The following is a 21,971-nucleotide window of genomic DNA, read 5'->3' as shown; positions in this document are numbered from 1 at the left end:
GGGGCAGCCTTGGTGTACTCCGGATCTGATGGGGAATGGGTCTATGAGGGTGTTGTTGTTTTTTTGGAAGGGACAACATTTCTTTGGAACCATCAGGTGACAGCCTAAAAACAAAGATGTCTCAGGAACATGCTGGGAACTAAACAAAAACCTTCAGGGGACCATGACAGAACATCCTATGTTTTAAACGTCATCAGACACAGGAATGTTTTCGCAAATGTGTTGTAATTTCTATAAAAATGTATTTCTATGTACTTAAACTGGTATTATTGTTTTCAAGTAAAACACTCTTTAAAAAAAAAGTATATACAGCATATATATATATATATGACATTGTATGGGCTAGTACTTTCAGGAAGATAACAGTATTGTCTACGATCATCTATGGCCTTTGAAAGGGATAATATGACAACAAAAAACATTGGATATGGTGCTTTTGGTTGACAGCATAAAATGGGATGAGAAAAGATTTAAGATGAGAACAGAAAGTCTGTAGAATCCACCATTTATTTATTGAGCCTCAATTTACCTGTTTACTGAGACATGTCTCAGGCTCGGCTAAGGCTCTGTTAAATACAGTAAAGGGTGTAGACTAGATATAGGGGTGTGTTTAGATGAGAAACTTTGCATGGAATGTTTTTACAGCCTTATTTGGATAAGAGGGTTTTCAGTAAGTGATGGTGTAAAAAAGACTGACCATATTCTATATCTATGGTAAAAACAATAAGCATATGTACTAGGAATTAACAATATTAATAATGTTTTTCTTAAGATCTTGAGACTAATACAACCTCATAGTTTGTCTGAGGTTAAGATTATTCCAGTGCTAAATCCTTTATTCAAGTTGATAACCAGTAACCATAATAAAAACCATTATTTACTCAATTATTAAACAATGATTCTGCAAACCATAGGAATAATTCCTACTGTCAGAGAATACACCAAATTCAATTAGTGCTCAAAGATTTGACTCTGAGTAACGCGCCTCCTAGTCTCCACGCGGTAGGTGGCGCTTTCTAACTTTTTGTCTATCTAAAATCTGACCGGATGTGCTCCCAAGAAAGAACACAGTTATCAAAGATGGCGAAACATTGATAACAAGAAGCCATATGTTCTTTACAAATATGACTATTTCGTGAATAAGCTGCTGCAAAAAAAAACGTTTGGAATCATAATAGCTAGCTAAGTAATTGTGACCGGTTAAAAAAAACAAGGGCTGAAAATGTCGGAGACGAGTGTTTTGCATCAACGGATAAGCTCCGTCATGGACATTCTAACCTCCGCTGCCGTGACAGAGATTTGCAAGTTAGTAGAGGATTGCTGTGGAGCGTTAAGTGTAGAAGTCTTTCAAAGCAAAGAGCAAATCAAAATGCTAGAGAAGCAACTCAGCCTGACCAAGTCGAGGTACAGGTCGGTGAGTGGCAAAGAAGGACAGACGCTTGTTACCAGTGGTTCATCGAGAACCAACAGTCCTTCCGGCAATTCCCCCGCGGCTGATGATGAAGGTGGGCAATCGATTTGTAACTGTCTTTAGGGTTGCCAGGTTGTTAAACGGGTGGGCCTAATCCTGAATGCTGATGGGTTAAATCTGCATTCCAGCCGTTGTCTATTTAAGCAATAAGGCCTGAGGGGTGTGGTATATGGCTAATATACCACGTGTAAGGGCTGTTCTTGAACAGCAGCATACCACCCTGCATACCACTGCTGGCTTGCTTCTGAAGCTAAGCAGGGTTGGTCCTGGTCAGTCCCTGGATGGGAGACCAGATGCTGCTGGAAGTGGTGTTGGAGGGCCAGTAGGAGGCACTCTTTCCTCTGGTCTAAAAATAATATCCCAATGCCCCAGGGCAGTGATTGGGGACACTGCCCTGTGTAGGGTGCCGTCTTTCGGATGGGACGTTAAACGGGTGTCCTGACTCTCTGAGGTCATTAAAGATCCCATGGCACTTATCGTAAGAGTAGGGGTGTTAACCCCGGTGTCCTGGCTAAATTCCCAATCTGGCCCTCAAACAATCATGGTCACCTAATAATCCCCAGTTTACAATTGGCTCATTCATCCCCCTCCTCTCCCCTGTAACTATTCCCCAGGTCGTTGCTGCAAATGAGAACGTGTTCTCAGTCAACTTACCTGGTAAAATAACGGTAAAATAAATAAATAAATAAAAAACACTCAACGCGGAGTGCCTGGATACAGCCCATACCCGTGGTGTATTGGCCATATACCACAAACCCCTGAGGTGCCTTATTGCTATTATAAACTGGTTACCAAGGCAATTAGAGCAGTAACGATACATATTTTGTCATACCTGTGGTATAGGTCTGATGTATCACGGCTGTCAGCCAATCAGCATTCAGGGCTCGAACCGCCCCGTTGCATTTTAACGTCATAGATTTAGCCAATTTACTCTGTTCCATCTGACTGTGCATCCACTGTCTCATCAGCCCAGCCAGGCAATTTATAAACTTGGATCTCCACTATAAAAAGCATCTAGACATTATCTCACATTTCTTTTAGACTAACATTTTGTTTTCAACAGGGGAGATTTGTGTATATACCTTGCTGTCTGTTTCTCGACATTTGCAAAATTGTTTCAATATTCAAATTCGATCTCCTGCTGTCCCATAGTAATGAACGTGTTGGGACGAGACAGACAGGCAGGCAGTGTTTCTCAGCCAGTCGAAATCATGAATCAACTGGCATAATTTTTATAAATATATATTTAAAAAATGAATTTAAAAATATAAAACGAAACGAAGTGCAGCTAGTTTGCAGTCTTTCCAGCTTCAGTTTGAAGTGGTTGTGTTAGCTGTGTTGTTGGCTAGCTCCTCTAATCAAGTGTCCTGACAAGTGAGCACATTTTCTATGCCAGGCAAATTGTGCCTCATTAGCTCGTTATGGATGTATCCAAATAAATGTCACTAGAAAACAGCTTAAACAAATGCAAATGCGGCTACGTTGCTGTTAATCTGGCTGCACTTTTTGACGTGACTGTAAATTAGCCTTAGTTGGCTAGCTAGAAAGTAAGGGTTAAGAACATGTACAATGAAACATTTAGAACAAACAACTGGGTCACGTCCATAGATACAGAACAAAAAGACTGATTGACTGGGTCGTGTCTCTAGCAACCGAACCAATAGAACGAACAACTATATCCCCGGCTTGGGTAGCAACCCTAGATTTGTGGCGTCGGGACTATATCTTGTGGAAAGATTAAATAGTATGAATAAATGTATCAAAATAACGTTTTAACGAAAATGTCAGTCATTATTTCAATATGTTGGTAACCTGTTGTATAAAAGTGATAATTCCCTCAAAGCTGGTGTTTGGAGGATATATTGTCACGGTTTGCAACACATAAGAAAAATCTCATGGCAGCCGCAGTGCAATTTAGAAGTAGCCCAAAGACGCGTGACCAATACATTTTCACCTGCGACATCATTTTCTAAGTAGCCAAATTTGACAGGAAAACTACTGACATGTCAACCCTTTCTTCTTCGGTGTTTAACGGCAGTTGGCATCCAGTGTTTATGGTGCATTACCGCCACCAACTGAACTGGTGTGAAATAATTCAACTCAATTCTGTTGGGGGGGGGTGACAAACTGAAACAAAATTAACAAGCTCTAACTCTGTCCTTCCAAGTTACATAGCTCCCTCCCCAGACTCTGGGGCCTGAGAGGGTGATACTGCTCATGCTAGTCAACACGTCACATGCACACTTCTACAACACATTAGATGATCTCCTCCACAACACGGACATCTCAGCTTTTCCCTTCTGCATACACTTTCCTCTTGTCCAAAAGCTTTAGGGGCTACACTGCATCACTCTTGGCACAAATGCTCTGACATGATCATTCACATATCCCAACTTCACCGAGGTAGGGAGGGACTCCGCTTAAAAAAACTAAAGGACGCGCCTCACTTTCTCTCCATTAACCACTCAATTTGCCCGACGTGCGTCAACCACTCCAGGGATATTCTTCTTTTCTTTAACGTCAACTCCCCGTGACACACCCAATATTACCCCCTTAATCTGAGTTTTCACATTGACGGGCGCCCTGCTCAAATCCGCTCTTTCTGCTCCGCGGAAGTACAAGAAATCCAAACTAGCCCACTTCTCCTGATCCTCACAGCTTTAACTTGACCTAATACCTTTCCCACCAGTTAAATCTAATCAAATGTTATTTGTCACATGTGCCAAATACTACTACTACTACTACAGTGAAAGGCTTACTTACAAGCCCTTAACCAACAATGCAGTTTTAAGAAAATACCAAAAAAGGATAAGAATAACAAATAATTAAAGAGCAATTGCAGGGCTATATACAGGGGGGTACCGGTACAGTCAATGTGCGGTGGGCACCGGTGTCGAGGTGAGGTAATTATGTACATGTAGGTGGAGTTATTAAAGGAGCTATGCATAGATAATAACAGAGTAGCAGGGTGGGGGGGTCTGAGTAGCCATTTGATTAGCTGTTTGGAGTCTTATGTCACCTCTTCTCCTTTGACGTTGAGACTGGTGTTTTGCGGGTACTATCAAATGAAGCTGCCAGTTGAGGACTTGTGAGGGATCTGTTTCTCAAACTAGACACTCTAATGTACTTGTCCTCTTGCTCAGTTGTGCACCGGGGCCTCCCACCTCCCACTTTCTATTCTGGTTAGAGACAGTTTGCGCTGTTCTGTGAAGGGAGTAGTACACGGCATTGTACGAGATCTTCAGTTTCTTGGCAATTTCACGCATGGAATAGCCTTAATTTCTCGCATGGAATAGCCTTCATTTCTCAGAACAAGAATAGACTGACGAGTTTCAGAAGAAAGGTCGTTGTTTCTGGCCATTTTGAGCCTGTAATCGAACCCACAAATGTTGATGCTCCAGATACTCAACTAGTCTAAAGAAGGCCAGTTTTATTGCTTCTTTAATCAGGACAACAGTTGTCAGCTGTGCTAACATAATTGCAAAAGGGTTTTCTGATGATCAATTAGCCTTTTAAAATGATAAACTTGGATTAGCTAACACAACGTACATTGGAACACAGGAGTGATGGTTGCTGTTAATTGGCCTCTGTACGCCTATTTAGATATTCCATAAAAAATCTGCTGTTTCCAGCTACAATAGTAATTTACAACATAGTAACTTAAAACATTAACAATGTCTACAGTTTGCTGTTATTTAATAGACAAAAATGAGCTTTTCTTTCAAAAACAAGGACATTTCTAAGTGACCCCCAAACTTTTGAATGGTAGTGTACATCTCTTTTCCATAAGATATGTTTGAATTTTCTAAATAATTTTCATTGGGAAGGCAGATAAAAGCAATGACTTTTGCATTTGAAAACACAGAATCCTACTCATTACTCCATGTGTTTCGAGCCGACTTCACCGTTGGCTTTGAACGGGGCACCTGGCTCATGCCCGGGAGACAGCCAGTTTCCAAAAAGAATGCAATTGACTTTCACCCATTGCAAAACACGCTTACCCGGGCCAGATTAGTTAAATCCCCTCACTAGTCAAGAAATGGTCAAGTCAGGGGTCACCTTCCCCTGCTCAGACCTTGCATGCATCATCCAATGGCTGTGTGTCACGTCAACGACGGTGTCATCGACTGACAGATTGCTATAACATATGATGTGGTTAGCTGCTACTGTAAAATACCTATCTAGGCGTTGTAAGATCTGGCAGGCCTCTCACTCACACACCACTGTATTCCTAATTATCCCAACTGACAAATCAAGGAGATTAAAATACTGCTAGTTTTTAAAAGATTTTGTCAAAATCAATCTCGCTCAAACTAGCTTGCCTGCTCCATAGAAAGCTGCTCTATCCGCACTGTTGGGGAAGTAATTTAATGAGCTAAATGTGAGAGGAAAATTAGTCTTTTACAGGTTAAAAAAAAGAACAATATGAACGGTACTTTTTTGGTTTGAACCGGTTCAGAATTGTATTTTGCTGGGTGGAACAGTGGAACGGAATGAAAATATAGTGGTTCTGTTCAGAACAAAACGATTGGGAAATAATTTTGGTTCCAACCCCTGGTTAGGATAGTTAGGAGTTTGTTATCTGAGCCATATCTCGCGCCGGCTGTCCTGATCGTGGCATAGCACTGTTCTGACTAGAGCGAGAAGTAGTGAACATCTAGTCCGATTCTTATGGCTAGCAAGCTCCCACTGGTCCGCCACACTAGGACTGTGAAATGAGCAACATTAACAATGGGTAACAATAGTGGAATCAAATGTTCGCCTCCAAATTAAAAGTCCTGTATTGAAAACGATGCAAACGGATACAATAAATGTGCTGAACAATGTTGGAATGTCGTTACATAATTTCAACAAAAGACAAATTCCTTTATTTGACAACAAACATTTTTTTTTGTTAATCTCACTCTGAATGCATTTGACTGTATGATTGCATACACTGTAAGTAGTCCCTCTGTCATACAGTTGCAGGCCCGTATGAGCTGCTGATTGCAGACCACTGATGGCAAGCTACCTCCATATAGCCTGAATACTAGTAATGGGGGGAAAAATGGATACAATTACACATGGGTACATTATTTGACAGATATTGGATAGTTTTGACTATTGCAATATTGTTGCGCCAGTTGACTCTACCTTTTTTCAGCACTTTTATTTCCTTGACTGATCCAAACTTGTTTTCTCGTGGATCTGTTGTCCCTCTGCAGCAGACATATGGTGAGCAAGATGTTTGGACGGTAATAGTCACAGTATTGAATCGCGAGAATCGACTTACATATCGTATCGGCACCTAAGTATCGTGATCGTATCGTGAGGTCCCTGGCAATTCCCCGCCCTACTGACTTACCCAGCCAAACGCCACACCCACTAGTATTTCTTCTCCACGATGAGTCAGGATTTGCTTTGGTCCCAGAAACCAATGGGTTGGGCCAGATGGGGCCTACATGAATCATGAATCACAACATTGGCTTTGATTCTCTGATTGGTTGGAGATGATCCAGTCACTGAAGTGAGTTTTCGAAAACGCCGCCTCATTTTAACGTTAGCACAAAAAATTATAGGATGTCTGTTTCAGAATGTGTGGAGCTGTCAATAAATCAGTGGAATTAAATTCAGGTTTGAGACGTCAGGCAAACCTCCCTCCACAGACATTTCCAGTCAAATATCAGGTCTGATCAGGGGTTTGGGCTTTGTCCGCTCTAGGATTCTAACTCTACAATCAATAGTGCAGGTTTCATATAGCGAGAGAAATTTAAGAAGTAATTTGCAGTCAATAATAATAATTTTAAATATGAATAGAATAAGCAATATCAAATCCATGTTTATTAAGTACAACCTCTGTAGACATTCTCTCGTGGACAGACTACATAAACATAAATGATACCGTAGATGTCTTCGTACTATGGGCACTGATAGCTAACGAGCAGGAATAGTTCTGGTGCTTGGATTTTTCCTCGCTATTTTTGGGGGACAAATCACGATTTCACAGGTGGATAGCATCTTTAGAATTTCGGGAGGGGACTTTTGGCCCGTAACTTGCAAAGAGAGAGGGTGGAGCTCCTCGTTCTTGTTCCGCTCCTTGTTCTAGTATCTCTTCTCTTAACACGTATGGACCCAGAACTTAATCGAGCAGCGATTACTGAAGACAAAGTTGCTCGCTGTACTACCCTTGTGTTTTTTATGGATCATTAGTGTTGTTTCGACCAGTAATGAGCTATGCCCTCTCCATTATAATCATTAGAGTCAGATTGCGGCTGTTGGTATAAATGATTGACTATTATATACGCAAACTGTTTGGGCCAATCAACAACAGCACAGATGAGTGCGAAATCCTGAACATAGGCGATCTTAGACCCCATTTATCTTATGTCAGATCATCAGTACCTAGCTCATCAGCTTATAACTTCTAACTCATCTTTTCTCCTTCCCTTCAGATTTCCAGCAGTTCATTGTCTCTGAAGTGGAGTTTCCCCCTGAGCAGCAGCATTATAGGCAGGATTGGAGCCCCAGTCTGGGGCAATATAATTGGAACCCCATACAGATTAAAGAGGAACAGGAGGAATTCAGTGTCATCCAGGAGGAGGAAGACTCTGTATTCACTCCTGCCTGGGTGAAAAGTGACTATGATCAGTACCCTACTCAGTCCTCACAAACCCAAAGTGAAGAATACAAAGACACAATGGCCTTTACTGAAGAGATCAAAACAGAACCTAAGGTAGATGATTCCTCAGAGCCAACCAGTGATTCTCATCCCCAGTGCAAATTGAAGAAGACATGGACAGAAAAAGGACAAAGCTCGAACGGTGGAGAATCCCTGGATCTGAAATCACCAGTGCAAAGGAGAAGTCACACAGAAGATACATCATTTTGCTGTAGTGATTGTGGTGAATGTTTCACTCAGATGGGAACACTGGATTCCCATATGAGGACCCACATACGGGAGAAATCGTATCACTGTCAGGATTGTGACAAAGTATTCACTCGGCTTGACCGCTTCAAATTGCATAGGAAGGCCCACACAGGAGAGAAACCGCATCGCTGTGGTGAATGTGGCAAATGTTTTTCTCAAGTTGGATATCTGAACTATCACATAAAGACTCACACAGGGGAGAAACCTCATCGCTGTCATGATTGTGGCAAATGTTTCTTTCGAGTTGGTGAGCTGACACTTCATAGGAGGATTCACACAGGCGAGAAACCACATTGCTGCCTGGTCTGTGGCAAATGTTTTGCTCGTCCTAGTAATCTGAGTTCTCACATTAGGATTCACACAGGGGAGAAATCTTATAGCTGTCATCATTGTGGCAAATATTTTCGTCATAAAGGTAATCTGACAACGCATATGAGGATCCACACGAGGAAAATCACATCATTGTCGCTATAGTAGCAGATCTTTCAGCACTGGCGGTAATCACATGAGCGAAAAAACTATATTGCTGTCAGGATTGTTGTAAATATTTCACTAATTGTTTGAATCTGAATCGGCTGGGGAGACGGAGAGGAGAGACCCCATTACTGCCATGACTAGAAAATATTTTACGACTGCCTTTTTTTGACATTGTGTATGAGACATTCACACGGGAGGAATCTTACAAGTGTCTGTCAAATGCTTAAGTACCAAAAGTGCATTGAATTGTCATCAGAATACACACTGAGAAGAAACTATTATGCTAAGTCGTGATTGCTTCAAAACAAAGCAAGGCTTAAGCAGACACATGGAGAGAATGTAGGGGAACATGACTGTGCCTGGTGTAGAGAAGGGCATCAGACAGACAAGTTACTATTGTTCATAGTTTTTAACTTGATTATATTAGTCTCCTTTTATAACTTGTCATGTGAACCCTGCCAGGCAATCACTGTACAATATCTGTCAAATAATTGGTCCAACGATAGTGATACAATTATCTTGATCTGATGAAATCCACGTTGATGCAAGCTGTTACCGAGTCTAGCTCAAACGGTCACTTAAACTAGTCCTATTGAATCCAGTAGAAACCATTAGATTCCAGTTCAGCCCATTAGACACCAGTAGCCATTCTCTACCTGAACAAACTGTCTTTTCACCTAGGGAATTGATACATTGTTCACGTATGCATGTATAATACCTACTTCGGTGTGTAGTTATTGTGTTTTGCCCCCTATTGAGTACCGTCTTCCTTGTAAATCATGATAAAACATTTTATGGAAAAGTTATAGAATGATTTCTTGAAAAGAGTGGGAGCCCTGTTAAAAAAAACAAAAGAAGTATCAGAATTACTTCGAGGACCATGTGTTTTATGACTAGTATAGAATATGTTGATAATACAATCATTTTAGCCTTTATTATTAATTTTACAGTTTCACGTGACATGACTAACTTTGAAATAATTACACCCGGAAGTGCTTCATTACTCTTGTAGGCTTCACGGGTGACGGAACGCAACGCGAGCTAGCCATTGGCATTATCTGAAAGATGTCTAAAATTATCTGAAAGATGTCTTGGAGTTGTTGAGAGTGATTTTTAACCAACGATGTACAGGCGCTGCGGAGGAGATATTCAGAGCCGTTGCAAAAACGATGTCAGAGTACCAGGACAACGTTTATCTATCGAAAGAGGACAACCGACGTCTACAGGGGCTGCTTGACATCATCCTGAAACCTGAGATAAAGTTGTATAGAGCAGGGTTGTAACTTTTTTCCCCCTCTGTTAATCAACATCAATTTTATAAACATTGACAATTGACAGTTTAATTCAGTTAGCAGGAAGCTAAGCAACGTTTTTTGATGCCCAGGCTACATCTAGCAAGCTCACGCTGGGTCACTAGCAGCCCGGCCTCTGCATCATTTATAGCCTGAACAACCGCTAGTGATCGCTGCAAGGTTATTATAGTTTTGTGATTTAATATTCGTTTTTTGTTTTGATTAGAAATTCAGTTAGTTTTTAGACTTGATTTGCTAATTTTTATTTTGTTTGAGTTTTGATAGAAATGTTTATTTCGTTTTTATATTTAGTAGCCTGTGTGTGGGAGGCCAGGAGACATTTGTTGTTGGCTTATAGTTTTTTTTGTTTTAGGATGTCACTTCTGGGCGCTGTAATATATAAGGTGATGGGCCTGGACCACAGACATAACATCTCTGTATCTGTGTCACGATGGCATCTGTGAGAGAATGGGCAGTGCCGTTGAGGCCATCTCATCTAAAAAGTCAATTTTCTTCTTCATGAGTAAAATTCATAGGGTGATTATTCCTGATGACCTGGCATCAGGACTCTAACTGGGTCATCAGGAAGAAACAGACAATGAATTGGGAAGTTAATGAAATCAAAATGGCGAAAGTCCTCAAATACACTGCCCATGCTAACACATGCTTTTAGCCAGTAGAGGCGACTCCATGCAACGTGATGGCCGGGACATAGGTTTGGTTTCAATTATAAATCAATCCGAATGTGACTTGGATTGAAAGGATAAGCGCCTAGACTGGTGAAAGAAAACTCTTTCCCAAGTTTACACCAATCCAATGCCTTTTTAACTTTAGTTGTAAGAATAAGTACCTTAACCTGACAGAGAGGAAAAAACTAATTAAGTCATGGTACATTTTACATGTTATGTTTATGTAATATTAAACATGTACAGTGCATTTGGAAAGTATTCAGACCCCTTGACTTTATCCACATTTCGTTACATTACAGCCTTATTCTAAAACAGATTAAATAATTTCACCCCCCCCTCATCAATCTACACACAATACCCTTGAATGACAAAGAAAAAACAGGTTTACATTTTTGCAAATTATTAAAAGTAAAAAACTATCACATTTACATAAGTATTCAGACCCTTTACTCAGTACTTTGTTGAAGCACCTTTTGGCAGCGATTACAGTCTCGAGTCTTCTTAGGTGTGAAGCTACAAGCTTGGCATACCTGTTTTTGGGGAGTTTCTCCCATTCTTCTCTGCACAGCCTCTCAAGCTTTGTCAGGTTGGATGGGGAGCGTTGCTGCACAGCTATGTTCAGGTCTCTCCAGAGATGTTGGATTGGGTTCAAGTCTGGGCTCTGGCTGGGCCACTCAAGAACATCCAGAGACATGTCCCGAAGCCCACTCTTGTGTTGTCTTGGCTGTGTGCTTAGAGTTTTTGTCCTGTTGGAAGTTGAACCTTCGCCCCAGTTTGAGGTCCTGAGCGCTCTGGAGCAGGTTTTCATCAAAGATCTCTGTACTTTTCTCCGTTCATCTTTCCCTCGATCCTGACTAGTCTCCCAGTCCCTGCCGCTGAAAAACATCCCCACAGCATGATACTCCCGCCACCATCGTAGGAATGGTGCCAGGTTTCCTGCAGACGTGATGCTTGGCATTCAGGCCAAATAGTTAAATCTTGTATCTCATGGTCTGAAAGTCCTTTGGGTGCCTTTTTGTCAAATTCCAAGCGGGCTGTCATGTGCCTTTTACTGAGGGGTGACTTCCACCTGGCCACTCTACAATAAAGGCCTGATTGATGGAGTGTTGCAGAGATGGTTGTCCTTCTGGAAGGTTCTCCCATTTCCACAGAGGAAGTCTGGAGCTCTTTCAGAGTGACCATCGGGTTCTAGGTCGCCTCCCTGACCAAGGCCCTTCTCACCCGATTGCTCAGTTTTTGGCCGAACCGCCAGCTCTAGGAAGAGTATTGTTGCTTCCAAACTAATTACATTTTTAAGAAAGATGGAGGCCACCGTGCTCTTGGGGACCTTCAATGCTGCAGCCATTTTTTTGGTACCCTTCCTCAGATGTGTTCCTGTCTCGGAGTTCTACGGAGAATTTCTTCCACCTCATGGCTTGGTTTTTGCTCTGACATGCACTGTCACCTGTACGAAGTCTGTTTTTACATCCATTGAAAATGACAATTCCTCAATGTATTTAAAAAAAAATATTCCCAGCTCTCTCCCTTCCGATAACCACTCAGCGTGAAAGTAAAAAGTGTCATTCTCTGATCCAGTGGAAACATCATAAAATAGGCCTACCTGATTACTTCTTGTTCCTTGCGCAAATAACCTACAGCTTGGTCTGCATGGGAAACTTAGGGCCCAGATCATTTTTTACAATGTTGCAAGGAACTTCAGGCTGGCCCCAAGTTAGTAGTTTAAACAATGTTTCAAGTTTGTCTATGCATGGCCTGTCTGCAACAATGTGATTTATGGGATATTTATTTTTAGCAGCATATTTCTTTGTGGGGGCTTTCTAGTCTATTTTTACATAGTTGGCAATGGAAATAGAAGTTATTTTTTAGGTTTGTATAATTTTCATTTAGATACAATTGACTGACCACATGACAATGATTTTGAGATATGAAGATGTTATTATAAATGAAATGAAACAACTGTTCCACGAAAATGTGCATATGAAAACCATAACTTTCACACAGATCGATTAGATAAATTGGCATTCCACATGAGAAAGGTTGCCTACTCCTCGTGTAGCCTATTACCGGCAACTTCAGGAGAGTAATGGCAGAATCTGCGAAAGCCAGCAGGAGCGAGAATAGTTGGGTTAAGTTTTTTTTTTTCTGGTAATCTTGGTCTTTGGCTCCCTCTTGAGTCATTAGTGTCTTATTTAATCAAACAGGGAGCTTAAAGCATCAGACAAGCTCAATGCATATATCGTTGACTCTATTAAAACACATAGGGTGTGTCTATATGCACAAATATGTTTGAACATTTCAACCGATTGATTGATATTTTTGGGGGGTCGGAGATAGCCCTACTTAGGTCAATCGTTTTCCTCTGTAATGTTCAAAAGAACAGCAACTAAATGCCTCGATGCCTGACTGCCTGCTTTGTACAGCAAGCCACAACCACGTGACTCACTGTCTGTAGGAGCGAACCATTTTTGTGAACAGGGTGTACCTAATAAACTGGCCACTGAGTCTATATCATCACATGTATCTACAGATTAAGATCTGATCCTCAAGATGCAGCTTCACCACAGAGGAGACCGACACCAGAGGATACCTCAACAAAGGAAACCAGGTCATTGATATGAGTGTGTGCGTCATTCATTGCCACAGATCTTATCTGTACCGGGCCGGCAGGAAATGCAAATAAAAAAAGCAGTCCAGGTTGCTTTTCATGTACTCCCACTTTTCTGCATCAAAGTGGACACACTAGGGGAAGGTCATTGTTACACCTGACGCAAAGAATCACATCACGGCTACCTTGTGATTCCCAACTGTCCCATAATTTGGTAGCAGTACTCACGATTAGTTTTGAGAGCGTAGGTATCATCAGCTTTTTGACAGAGGTAATGACAACCTGTAAACCTTTCTGGGTCTGGGCACTTCATCTTGGGCTCTCCAGAAGTCCAGGGTATGGATTAGCCCGGACATATAACCAGTGGAGCTAGCATAAAACGGTATGTTTGTCAAATTGGTTGTTAACGTTAGCATTACAGCTGATGTTGTACACAATATAGTATGCGCTTGCTTTTAAAATGATGGTGAGACATACCCTGCAGCGCAGGAACATGCTCCATTTCATTCCCCTTTGCCTCGATTGTCATCTGGTGGGGGGGTTTCTCTCTTACTGGGACCGGTCGGCGTTTGACTCTTAGTCCTCATTTTATTTAATTCAGACAAAACCTTTTCATCGTTAAAATATAACTGCGTCACCAGCGGTTATGGATGAAGACAAATGTGCGTTTGAGTATGTTTCTTAATTAAGGTGTTGAAACGTTTTTGTTGCTCCTTGCTGAAACGAGCAAGGTGTTGTAGAAAACAAGTCTACAGTTGCCTAGGCAACACCCCCTCATGCAGCATACGTACAAATATAATGAATAGAATGGGCTTGGAATGTAACCCTGTCAATTTGACTGGTAAACTCATGGGTACACTCATAATGACAATTTATTCGTTTGTTCTTGTATGCCCAGAAGACATATTTTGTTTACAAACTTACGAAGAAGATTGAAAGCTGTATTTATTTTTTATGTATACAGTAACTAAGTTACTGTTTAAGGGCGTACAGGTCTGCTCTGACTTTACACGGTTATTGTTCTATTTAGTTATTAATACTTATTTCCAAAAAAAGGTTCTTAGGAACGTGTATATGTAAAACATTTTTTTATTCAATTATTTTATGATCAGTTTTCATATGCACTTAAAATAGTAGGTACCCTTTTATTTAAATTATTATTTTGTATTTTATTTCTCAGGATAGTTCCTGATTACACTAAAGAGGGTTTTTAGTCTCTCTTACTACAAGAACCCTTGTTTTGGTCTTGAACATAATTTTCAGTTGAGTTGAATTTCAAAGCCGGATAACGTCTAGCTCAAAGTTTATGGAATAAGCTATTTTCACTTTAAATTTACTTAAATGGTGCAGATCTCGGTAAAAAAAAAAATATATATATATATATATTTTTTAACACTCACAATGACTAACTGGTATTGTGATGCAATCATTTCCATGGCAATGTAGAATGTTCATTCAAATGATGTTAACTGCTGTGGCTCATGCAAAGTGTGTTGTATTCACTAAAGCCTTGCTCCCATTGATCTATTTTTTTAGCTACACAGCCAGCTTAAACTCTTCCACTAAATGTTCCATAAACCAGGCTGGACCTGTCTTAATTAAGTCCATTTAAAGACATGCACCGGCACTTTGGTGACTGTCTTTTTTAAACCTCCCACTTTTGACTGGATGTGTAAATGTTTACCTCATACATGCATAATCTGATCATAATGACTTTTTTACCTCAATAAACCACTAAATCTGAAGTTTTAAAGCAACTGTTTTTCTGGATGCTGTGCTGCACCATTTTCCCTACATTTTCCCCCACGTGGGCCAACCCCTAGCAATTTGAGTTCTAGCCAATGAGCTTCAGCTCCTCGCCATTTGAGTGACAGTGACAGCTAGAGAGCAAAGGTGTGGTACACATGTGACATAGTATGCAATTTTCGGGGACCACTTTTGGCTCGTGAGCACTACTGTCAGAACTACTGGTTAAGAAGTGTACAAAAGTACAGGAGAATCTCTTTAATCAGAACTGTAACAAAAGACACAGGATACAAAAGGTAAGTACCATAGGTTGCAATTATAAAAGCAGTCCAATTCTGATATTTCTTTCACTAATCGGATCAGCTCTGAAAAAGATCTGATGTGATTGGTCAGAAGACCAATTGGTGGAAAAGGTATCAATTGGCTGCCTGTGTAAACAACCATATTGGGGTTCTACTAAGCTAACGTATTGAATTGTTTTAAGAGGGTCATACCAAGGATCACTTAGCTATTTGATTTGAAATTTTAGGTATAAAAAAAGTATACTTTTTTGGGGGGATGAAACATTGAATTTGGCCTTACTGCTATTATCTCATAGAAATGCACTGAATAACAGATTCATACATGGAAAAACAGTCAAAAAATAAATCAAGGAAGTTTGTTTTGAAATGTCTGTCCAATATCAGGGATATAAGAAGTATCCAGTTTTTTTGGGGGAACATATTTAACCCCTTAAACTTTGTCCATAAATGTTTTTAACCTGGTACCAGGCTACCTTCAGACGAGGCTCGTGGGCGTCCTAGAGTGATTGGTCATCCAAAATTCCATGACCGTCACAGCCCTATCGAATATTAATGCCCGTTACGTTTAGTTAGGTAGCGCCAGTCGGCTGTATCAAATCAAGTTTATTTTATATAGCCCTTCGTACATCAGCTAATATCTCGAAGTGCTGTACAGAAACCCAGCCTAAAACCCCAAACAGCAAGCAATGCAGGTGTAGAAGCACGGTGGCTAGGAAAAACTCCCTAGAAAGGCCAAAACCTAGGAAGAAACCTAGAGAGGAACCAGGCTATGAGGGGTGGCCAGTCCTCTTCTGGCTGTGCCGGGTGGAGATTATAACAGAACATGGCCAAGATGTTCAAATGTTCATAAATGACCAGCATGGTCAAATAATAATCAGGAGTAAATGTCAGTTGGCTTTTCATAGCCGATCATTAAGAGTATCTCTACCGCTCCTGCTGTCTCTAGAGAGTTGAAAACAGCAGGTCTGGGACAGGTAGCACGTCCGGTGGACAGGTCAGGGTTCCATAGCCGCAGGCAGAACAGTTGAAACTGGAACAGTACCAAACTGGAGTTTTTCTCCATCTTTTTAAATATTGAGCTAACATGCACTTTTACTTCCATGACTGATCAAAAACTAAAATGTTCTTATGCTCTCTCTCTCTCTGCAGCAGACATACAGTATATTGAGCATAATGCTTGGAACATCGAATCACAATACATATCGTATCAGCACCTAAGAATCGTGAGAAACCTGAATTCCCAGCCCCAATGCCTACCCAACTAGCAAGCTCCACTGGGCCACTAGCAGCCCACCTCTGCATAATTTGTAGCCTGAACAGCCACTAGTGGTCACTGTTTACCGGTCTTTGAGAGTTCCAATATCATTTAGAAGGACATTGTACATTGGCTAGCACACTAATTTCCCTGCTACCAGTGAATACATTTAACATCCTCCAGTCAGGTTGCAAAAGACACCTGTCTCCTCCTTACTAACTTAAATGTATAGAGGCAAAAAACAAAAACGGGCAGAATATGCCTACTGTCTTAATAAAACACTATTTTACACGACAACAGCGCAGATCAAAAGTTCAAGGCCATATCCTCTGAAGTCAACAATTATTTGATTTGGCATTACTGAAAGGTGATTTGGCATTGCACAGTTGCCTCTATCCCTTGCATAGATTGTTAGCTAGTTGTGGTATAAGTTTGCAGACTACTTTCAAGGTGAGGAACCAACTTGCATTACGCTGTAAAAGGCTGAACCTATCCTGTAACAGAGACCCCATTGTCTTACGTCAGATAGCACAAAAATCATCTACACTGTTGGTTGAAGGATGAGCACCGCCTGACAAGACAATTCAGAAACCCCTATCTTATCAGCTTTTCAGTTGTAATTCATCCTTTTTCCTTCCATTCAGGTTTCCAGCAGATCATTGTCTCTGAAGAGGGTGTTTCCCCTGAGCTGCAGCACTGTAAGCAGGAGTTGAGCACCAGTCTGGGGCAAGATGACTGAAACATCATACAGATTAAAGAGGAACAGGAGGACTTCTGTATCATCCAGGAGGAGGAAGACTCTGTATTCACTCCTGCCTGGGTGAACTCAGTCCTCACAAACCCAAAGTGAAGAATACGAAGACAGAATGGCCTCTACTGAACAGATCAAAACAGAATCTAAGGAAGAGGATTCCACAGAGAAAACCAGTGACTCTCAGCCCCTGCGTAAATCGCAGATGCAGACAGAAACAAACAAAAAAAGTTCTGAAGTTGGGTATCTGAATTATCATGAGGATCCACACATGGGATAAAATATTTAGCTGTAATGATTGTGGCAATTGTTTTCATTTTGGCACTGGTCTTAAAATCCACATGAGGATTCACATAGGGGAGAAATCATATCGCTGCCAGGTCTAGAAAATGTTTTGCTCAGTGATGATTGGGAGTTCTCACATTAGGATTCAAAAAAGGGGGGAAGCCTTATCGCTGTCATTATTGTGGCATGTCATTTCTGCATGGCCATAATCTGACTACGCATATGAGGGAAATCATATTGCTGCTTTAGTAGTAGCAGATCTTTGAGTGCATGTGAGGATAAGCGATACACCATTATGCGGTCAGGATTGTTGTAAACGTTTCACGAATTGTTCCAATCTGAACTGGCATGTGAGACCGAGGGGAGAAACCACATTCTACCATGACTGTTGCACAGCTTTCACAATTGTCTATTATTTGACATTGCATATGGAAGTTCACAGGATAAATATTACGTGTCTGTCATGCTTTAGTGCCAGAAGTACATTGAATAGTAAGAGAATACCCACTGAGAAAAAAAACATGCTACAAAGCAATGCCTAAGAGGACACGTGGAAAGAATGCACAGAAACATGACTGTGCCCTGTATGGGGGAAGGGCATCAAACAAGTTTGAGAGGCACATTTTGTAACTTCCACCTGTGAGTGGTGATGACAGTTCTTGGGCGATGAGGATATGACTGGCTGTTTTTAAGACTACCAATATTGTTTATAGTTTAACTTTCAATGTGAACACCGCCAGACAATCGCTGCACAAGTGGGCTCCTATCAAAGCTTAGTGGTGGAGGGATAACCTCAATATCTTAATCTGTCCTGTATCAATAAACTCATTCACATCACTTTTTCCCCCCTACCACACTTTAGCAGTGGTTCATTCTGATTTAGAACAAAAATATTTGAACGTGTGCTTCTTTTCATGAGGAATATTGAGGGATTTGAACTTCTGCCCAACCTAAACTGTTAGCCATGTAAAACACAAAATGTAAAGAAAGTTAGCTTCTCTGTATTGATTGTGGCTCACTACACACCCATTTGAAGAGTATTGAGATGCACCCGTTGTCAGCAAGGAATCCACTTTAAAATACTGAGCAGTTCCATGATGTAAGTAATACACGGTCAATAAGGAAAATGTATCGGGTTACCAAATATTACTGTTGTATGGGCAGTTATTTTTTTGAGGAAAAAAACAATACTCAATTGATAGGCAATTTATTTAATCAGTCATTACCACACATATCTTAGTCTACAAGGAGTCATGTTTCCTTCAATGTCAGTGCATTTCACAGGTCAGCAAGACAAACGAGTAATATTCCAAACAACCAAGTCAACGTGTATAACACCATTCAGGGGTCTGTGCTTCTAACATGTCTTTCAAAACAGGAAAAAATGCAACAAATACCCCCAAAACTAATATTTACATACGATTGCATCATTCATAGCGGTGACGGGGAAACAAACAGGGCTGGATTACAGAACTGGCACGCAGCGCATATGCCCCGGGGTTGCTTACCCTTGGAGGTCAGGGACCCCCAGATATCATATGTAGAATTGCCCAAAATGAGCTTTAAAACAGCTAAATGTTCTCAGGCTCATGCCAAAATGTGTAGAATAGCAGTATGAAACCGCTATAAATTAGCTGACTTCCAAATGCAGTAATCCAGCCCTGGGGGGGGGGGTAATAATATAATATTGGACTGGAAGAAGCACATAGGAAGAGATTGCTTAAGGCACCATGACGTGGAGAGAGTAGGTTATCAATGCAGAGTTAAAATCACATCCCATGCTTCAAGCAGGTCTTCTCTTTGCATTCTACCTATCAAAAAGGGGTTGGGGGAACCTTTCCAGGCTGATATTGACTGCATTAGTGTTCATGAGACTCCACTTCTGTGTATTTCACATACATTTGGGGAGGGGAATGAAAATGTGAGAACCGTAGCTTTTGAAAAGAAACACCACGAGGGCACAATCTCATTCAAAACCAACAAATAAGGTGACGATATTAGTTATATTCTGTTCTCAAAATCAGAACAGACTGACTGAGATATCCAGGAGATTAACATTTATTCTTAAACAGAAAAATAAAACATTTGTTTTGCATATGAAAACAAATTAATTTGGTTAAAAGCTTTAATAACAAAACATTAAATTGTTGAATTCAGGCATAGTAACCAGAGTATAATACTTGCAGTACACACACACAAAAAAAAAGAAGACATTGCTCATCATGCATTCCATTTTCCAAAATTCCTCAAGCAAGGAAGGAGGACTATATCCCTTTGGGACTGTGAAAGAAATTATTGTTACTTTATCAAACAAATGCATTCACTTTGGGGGCCTAAATCATTAAAATACTATCTGTATCATGCCAAGCCTTGTCAATCATTCTGAACGATGGAATCATCCAAATGGAGACGTCTGAGCAAAACCAAAGGAGTAATGTCATTCATTACCTACAGTATGAATTCAGGAACATTGTCCCCATTTTAAACTTGTTCATTGTAGTGACAGGTTGCGTGCGTCTTATTCAAGCTGTGTCATTAGGCACCAAACGGAATTAAACTCACTGAAACAGGGAGGGACTATGCACTTATCCAATAAGAACTCATTTTCCATTGTAATCCGTTTTAAAACATTCTGTCACATGCCCTAATGAACATGACCCGGGCCTTGCCAATCATGTCCCACAGTATGGCTATCCAGTTCACACCGTCGAACGTCAATTGTGTACTTTGAAAGATGCACTTCGATTCTCGGTCTCGTGTGCGACATCACTGTAAAACAAAACAAACCTCCCTCTGCTGAATCGTGATTCTTGAACACTTTAAACAATCCAAACGAGCGCGGCGCCATACGATTGTTAAGGCGGCGTAAATGGAGTACCTTTTATCTGTACAAGGAGAAATGTCCTCATTCAGAGTGGATTATACAAAAAGTGATCAGTACAAAAGCCTGTACAGCGAGCGTGAGATGAAACTATATAGCCTGTCACGTTACAGGGCTTCCCCAATACTTTTGCATCCGTATGCATGTAAGTGGAGGTCGCGCTTTACCTCGACCGTTTAGGAAATAACCCCACACACACACAAACCAAAAGAGAGCGTCAGTCTCGTGGCTACACCCGTTATCGATGATGGGATCTCGCTGACCGGTAGAACTAAGTTTTCAGAGTGGGTGTTTTCCACAGTGGTTTGTGATACATCCAGCCTTCGCCCTAGCACAGAGATAAGACAATAGAAAACATGAAAATAAATTAATAAAGTACAATCTGTCAGATTTCCTGCTACTCAATTGTCATTTCAACCTATAAATGTCTGACAGAAGAGAATCCATTATAAAGATCCATAATAAAATCCATTTATTCCTGAATATAAACTGTAAATGCCTCATTAGATATCATGTGTTCATTATCCTTGCATTCTTCTCAGGAATGTGGGTGCCAAAATGTCTGACCGCGTAACGAAACACAATAATAATAGAACGTTTCCTGAAGAAAATGTGTGCTTGCTTCAGCTGTACAAAAGCATGTCTGTCCAAAGCTCCCCCAGGTCTTGCTGAAGCAAGCACGCTAAATATGAAAAGGTTTGTCAAGATGATGTCCTACGTACCTCGCTTTCAAAATATCTGGTCCTCCATGGGGTCTCGGTCTCAGTGCGGTGTCTCTCCTCGGTCCTCTGTCTCTCCTCCAGGATCCTCTTGTACTCCGTGGCCTTCTCAATGTCCTTCTGACGCAGCGACTCAGTCACGTGCTGCCACAGGCGCCTAAAAAAACCCAGAGTGATCTATTTGTATCATGACTATTAAAATGGGACAAGGCACAATAAAATCAGCGCCAAAATTAACTAAACATTTTATTATATAGTCCTTATCTATGCCACAACCTCACCTGAAAGCATTGAAAACAAATCTGAGCATATTAATGCAAATATGAATTCACTTTTTTTGTCTAACCTTGATTCAGTTGGTCCTTGCTTGTCGTTGGGGCGCACGCGCTTCTTGGTGACGGGCAGCTTGGTGACGTCCACCATGCGCGTGTCGCCATTCTGGTAGCTGAACTCGAGCACGCCGTTCCACTCGCCCTGCACGCGGCACACCACGGCGTTGGTGGCGTTGTGCTTTACCTCCGCCGTCACCCTGCGTGAGGCGCCACGAGAGCAGAAGGACACATGGCCAACGATATCAACCAATCACAGTCT

At 41.1% G+C, this 21,971-nt stretch overlaps 2 protein-coding genes across 5 annotated transcripts in view; one reads left to right on the top strand and one right to left on the bottom strand.

Annotated features, from left to right (window-relative positions):
• The first annotated feature begins 1,056 nt into the window (after positions 1-1,056).
• On the top strand, positions 1,057-19,454 carry LOC139566355 (zinc finger protein 182-like). Of its 2 annotated transcripts, none has more exons than XM_071387480.1 (3): positions 1,057-1,505; positions 7,903-13,823; positions 17,400-19,454. In XM_071387480.1, exons 1-2 carry the CDS (start codon positions 1,223-1,225, stop codon positions 8,850-8,852), a joined length of 1,233 nt encoding a protein of 410 aa, XP_071243581.1. In that variant the 5' UTR covers positions 1,057-1,222; the 3' UTR covers positions 8,853-13,823; positions 17,400-19,454. The 2 variants fall into 2 exon arrangements, with proteins under 2 accessions (XP_071243581.1, XP_071243580.1); XM_071387479.1 differs by having other exon boundaries at positions 17,389-19,454.
• The window catches only part of LOC139566353 (oxysterol-binding protein-related protein 11-like), a 12,057-nt gene continuing 9,057 nt past the window's right edge, over positions 18,972-21,971 (bottom strand). For all 3 annotated transcript variants that reach the window (XM_071387478.1, XM_071387477.1, XM_071387476.1), the window contains exons 11-13: positions 21,727-21,909; positions 21,384-21,537; positions 18,972-20,989 (exon numbers count right to left, since the gene is read on the bottom strand). In XM_071387478.1, coding sequence (XP_071243579.1) covers positions 20,933-20,989; positions 21,384-21,537; positions 21,727-21,909 — 394 coding nt within the window. In that variant the 3' untranslated portion in view covers positions 18,972-20,932. The remainder of the gene's footprint in view (positions 20,990-21,383; positions 21,538-21,726; positions 21,910-21,971) is intronic.

The sequence above is a fragment of the Salvelinus alpinus genome, chromosome 38 (assembly GCF_045679555.1).
Source record: "Salvelinus alpinus chromosome 38, SLU_Salpinus.1, whole genome shotgun sequence".
Taxonomy (NCBI): Eukaryota; Metazoa; Chordata; class Actinopteri; order Salmoniformes; family Salmonidae; genus Salvelinus; species Salvelinus alpinus.
This window is presented reverse-complemented; position numbering and strand designations above follow the sequence as displayed.

What these genes read in the sequence shown, in the direction of transcription:
- LOC139566355 (XM_071387480.1), top strand. Translation starts at nt 1,223, where the DNA reads ATGTCGGAGACGAGTGTTTTGCATCAACGGATAAGCTCCGTCATGGAC. An exon ending in CCCCGCGGCTGATGATGAAG is followed by an intron (nt 1,506 to 7,902) that starts GTGGGCAATCGA and finishes CCTTCCCTTCAG; the next exon opens with ATTTCCAGCAGTTCATTGTC.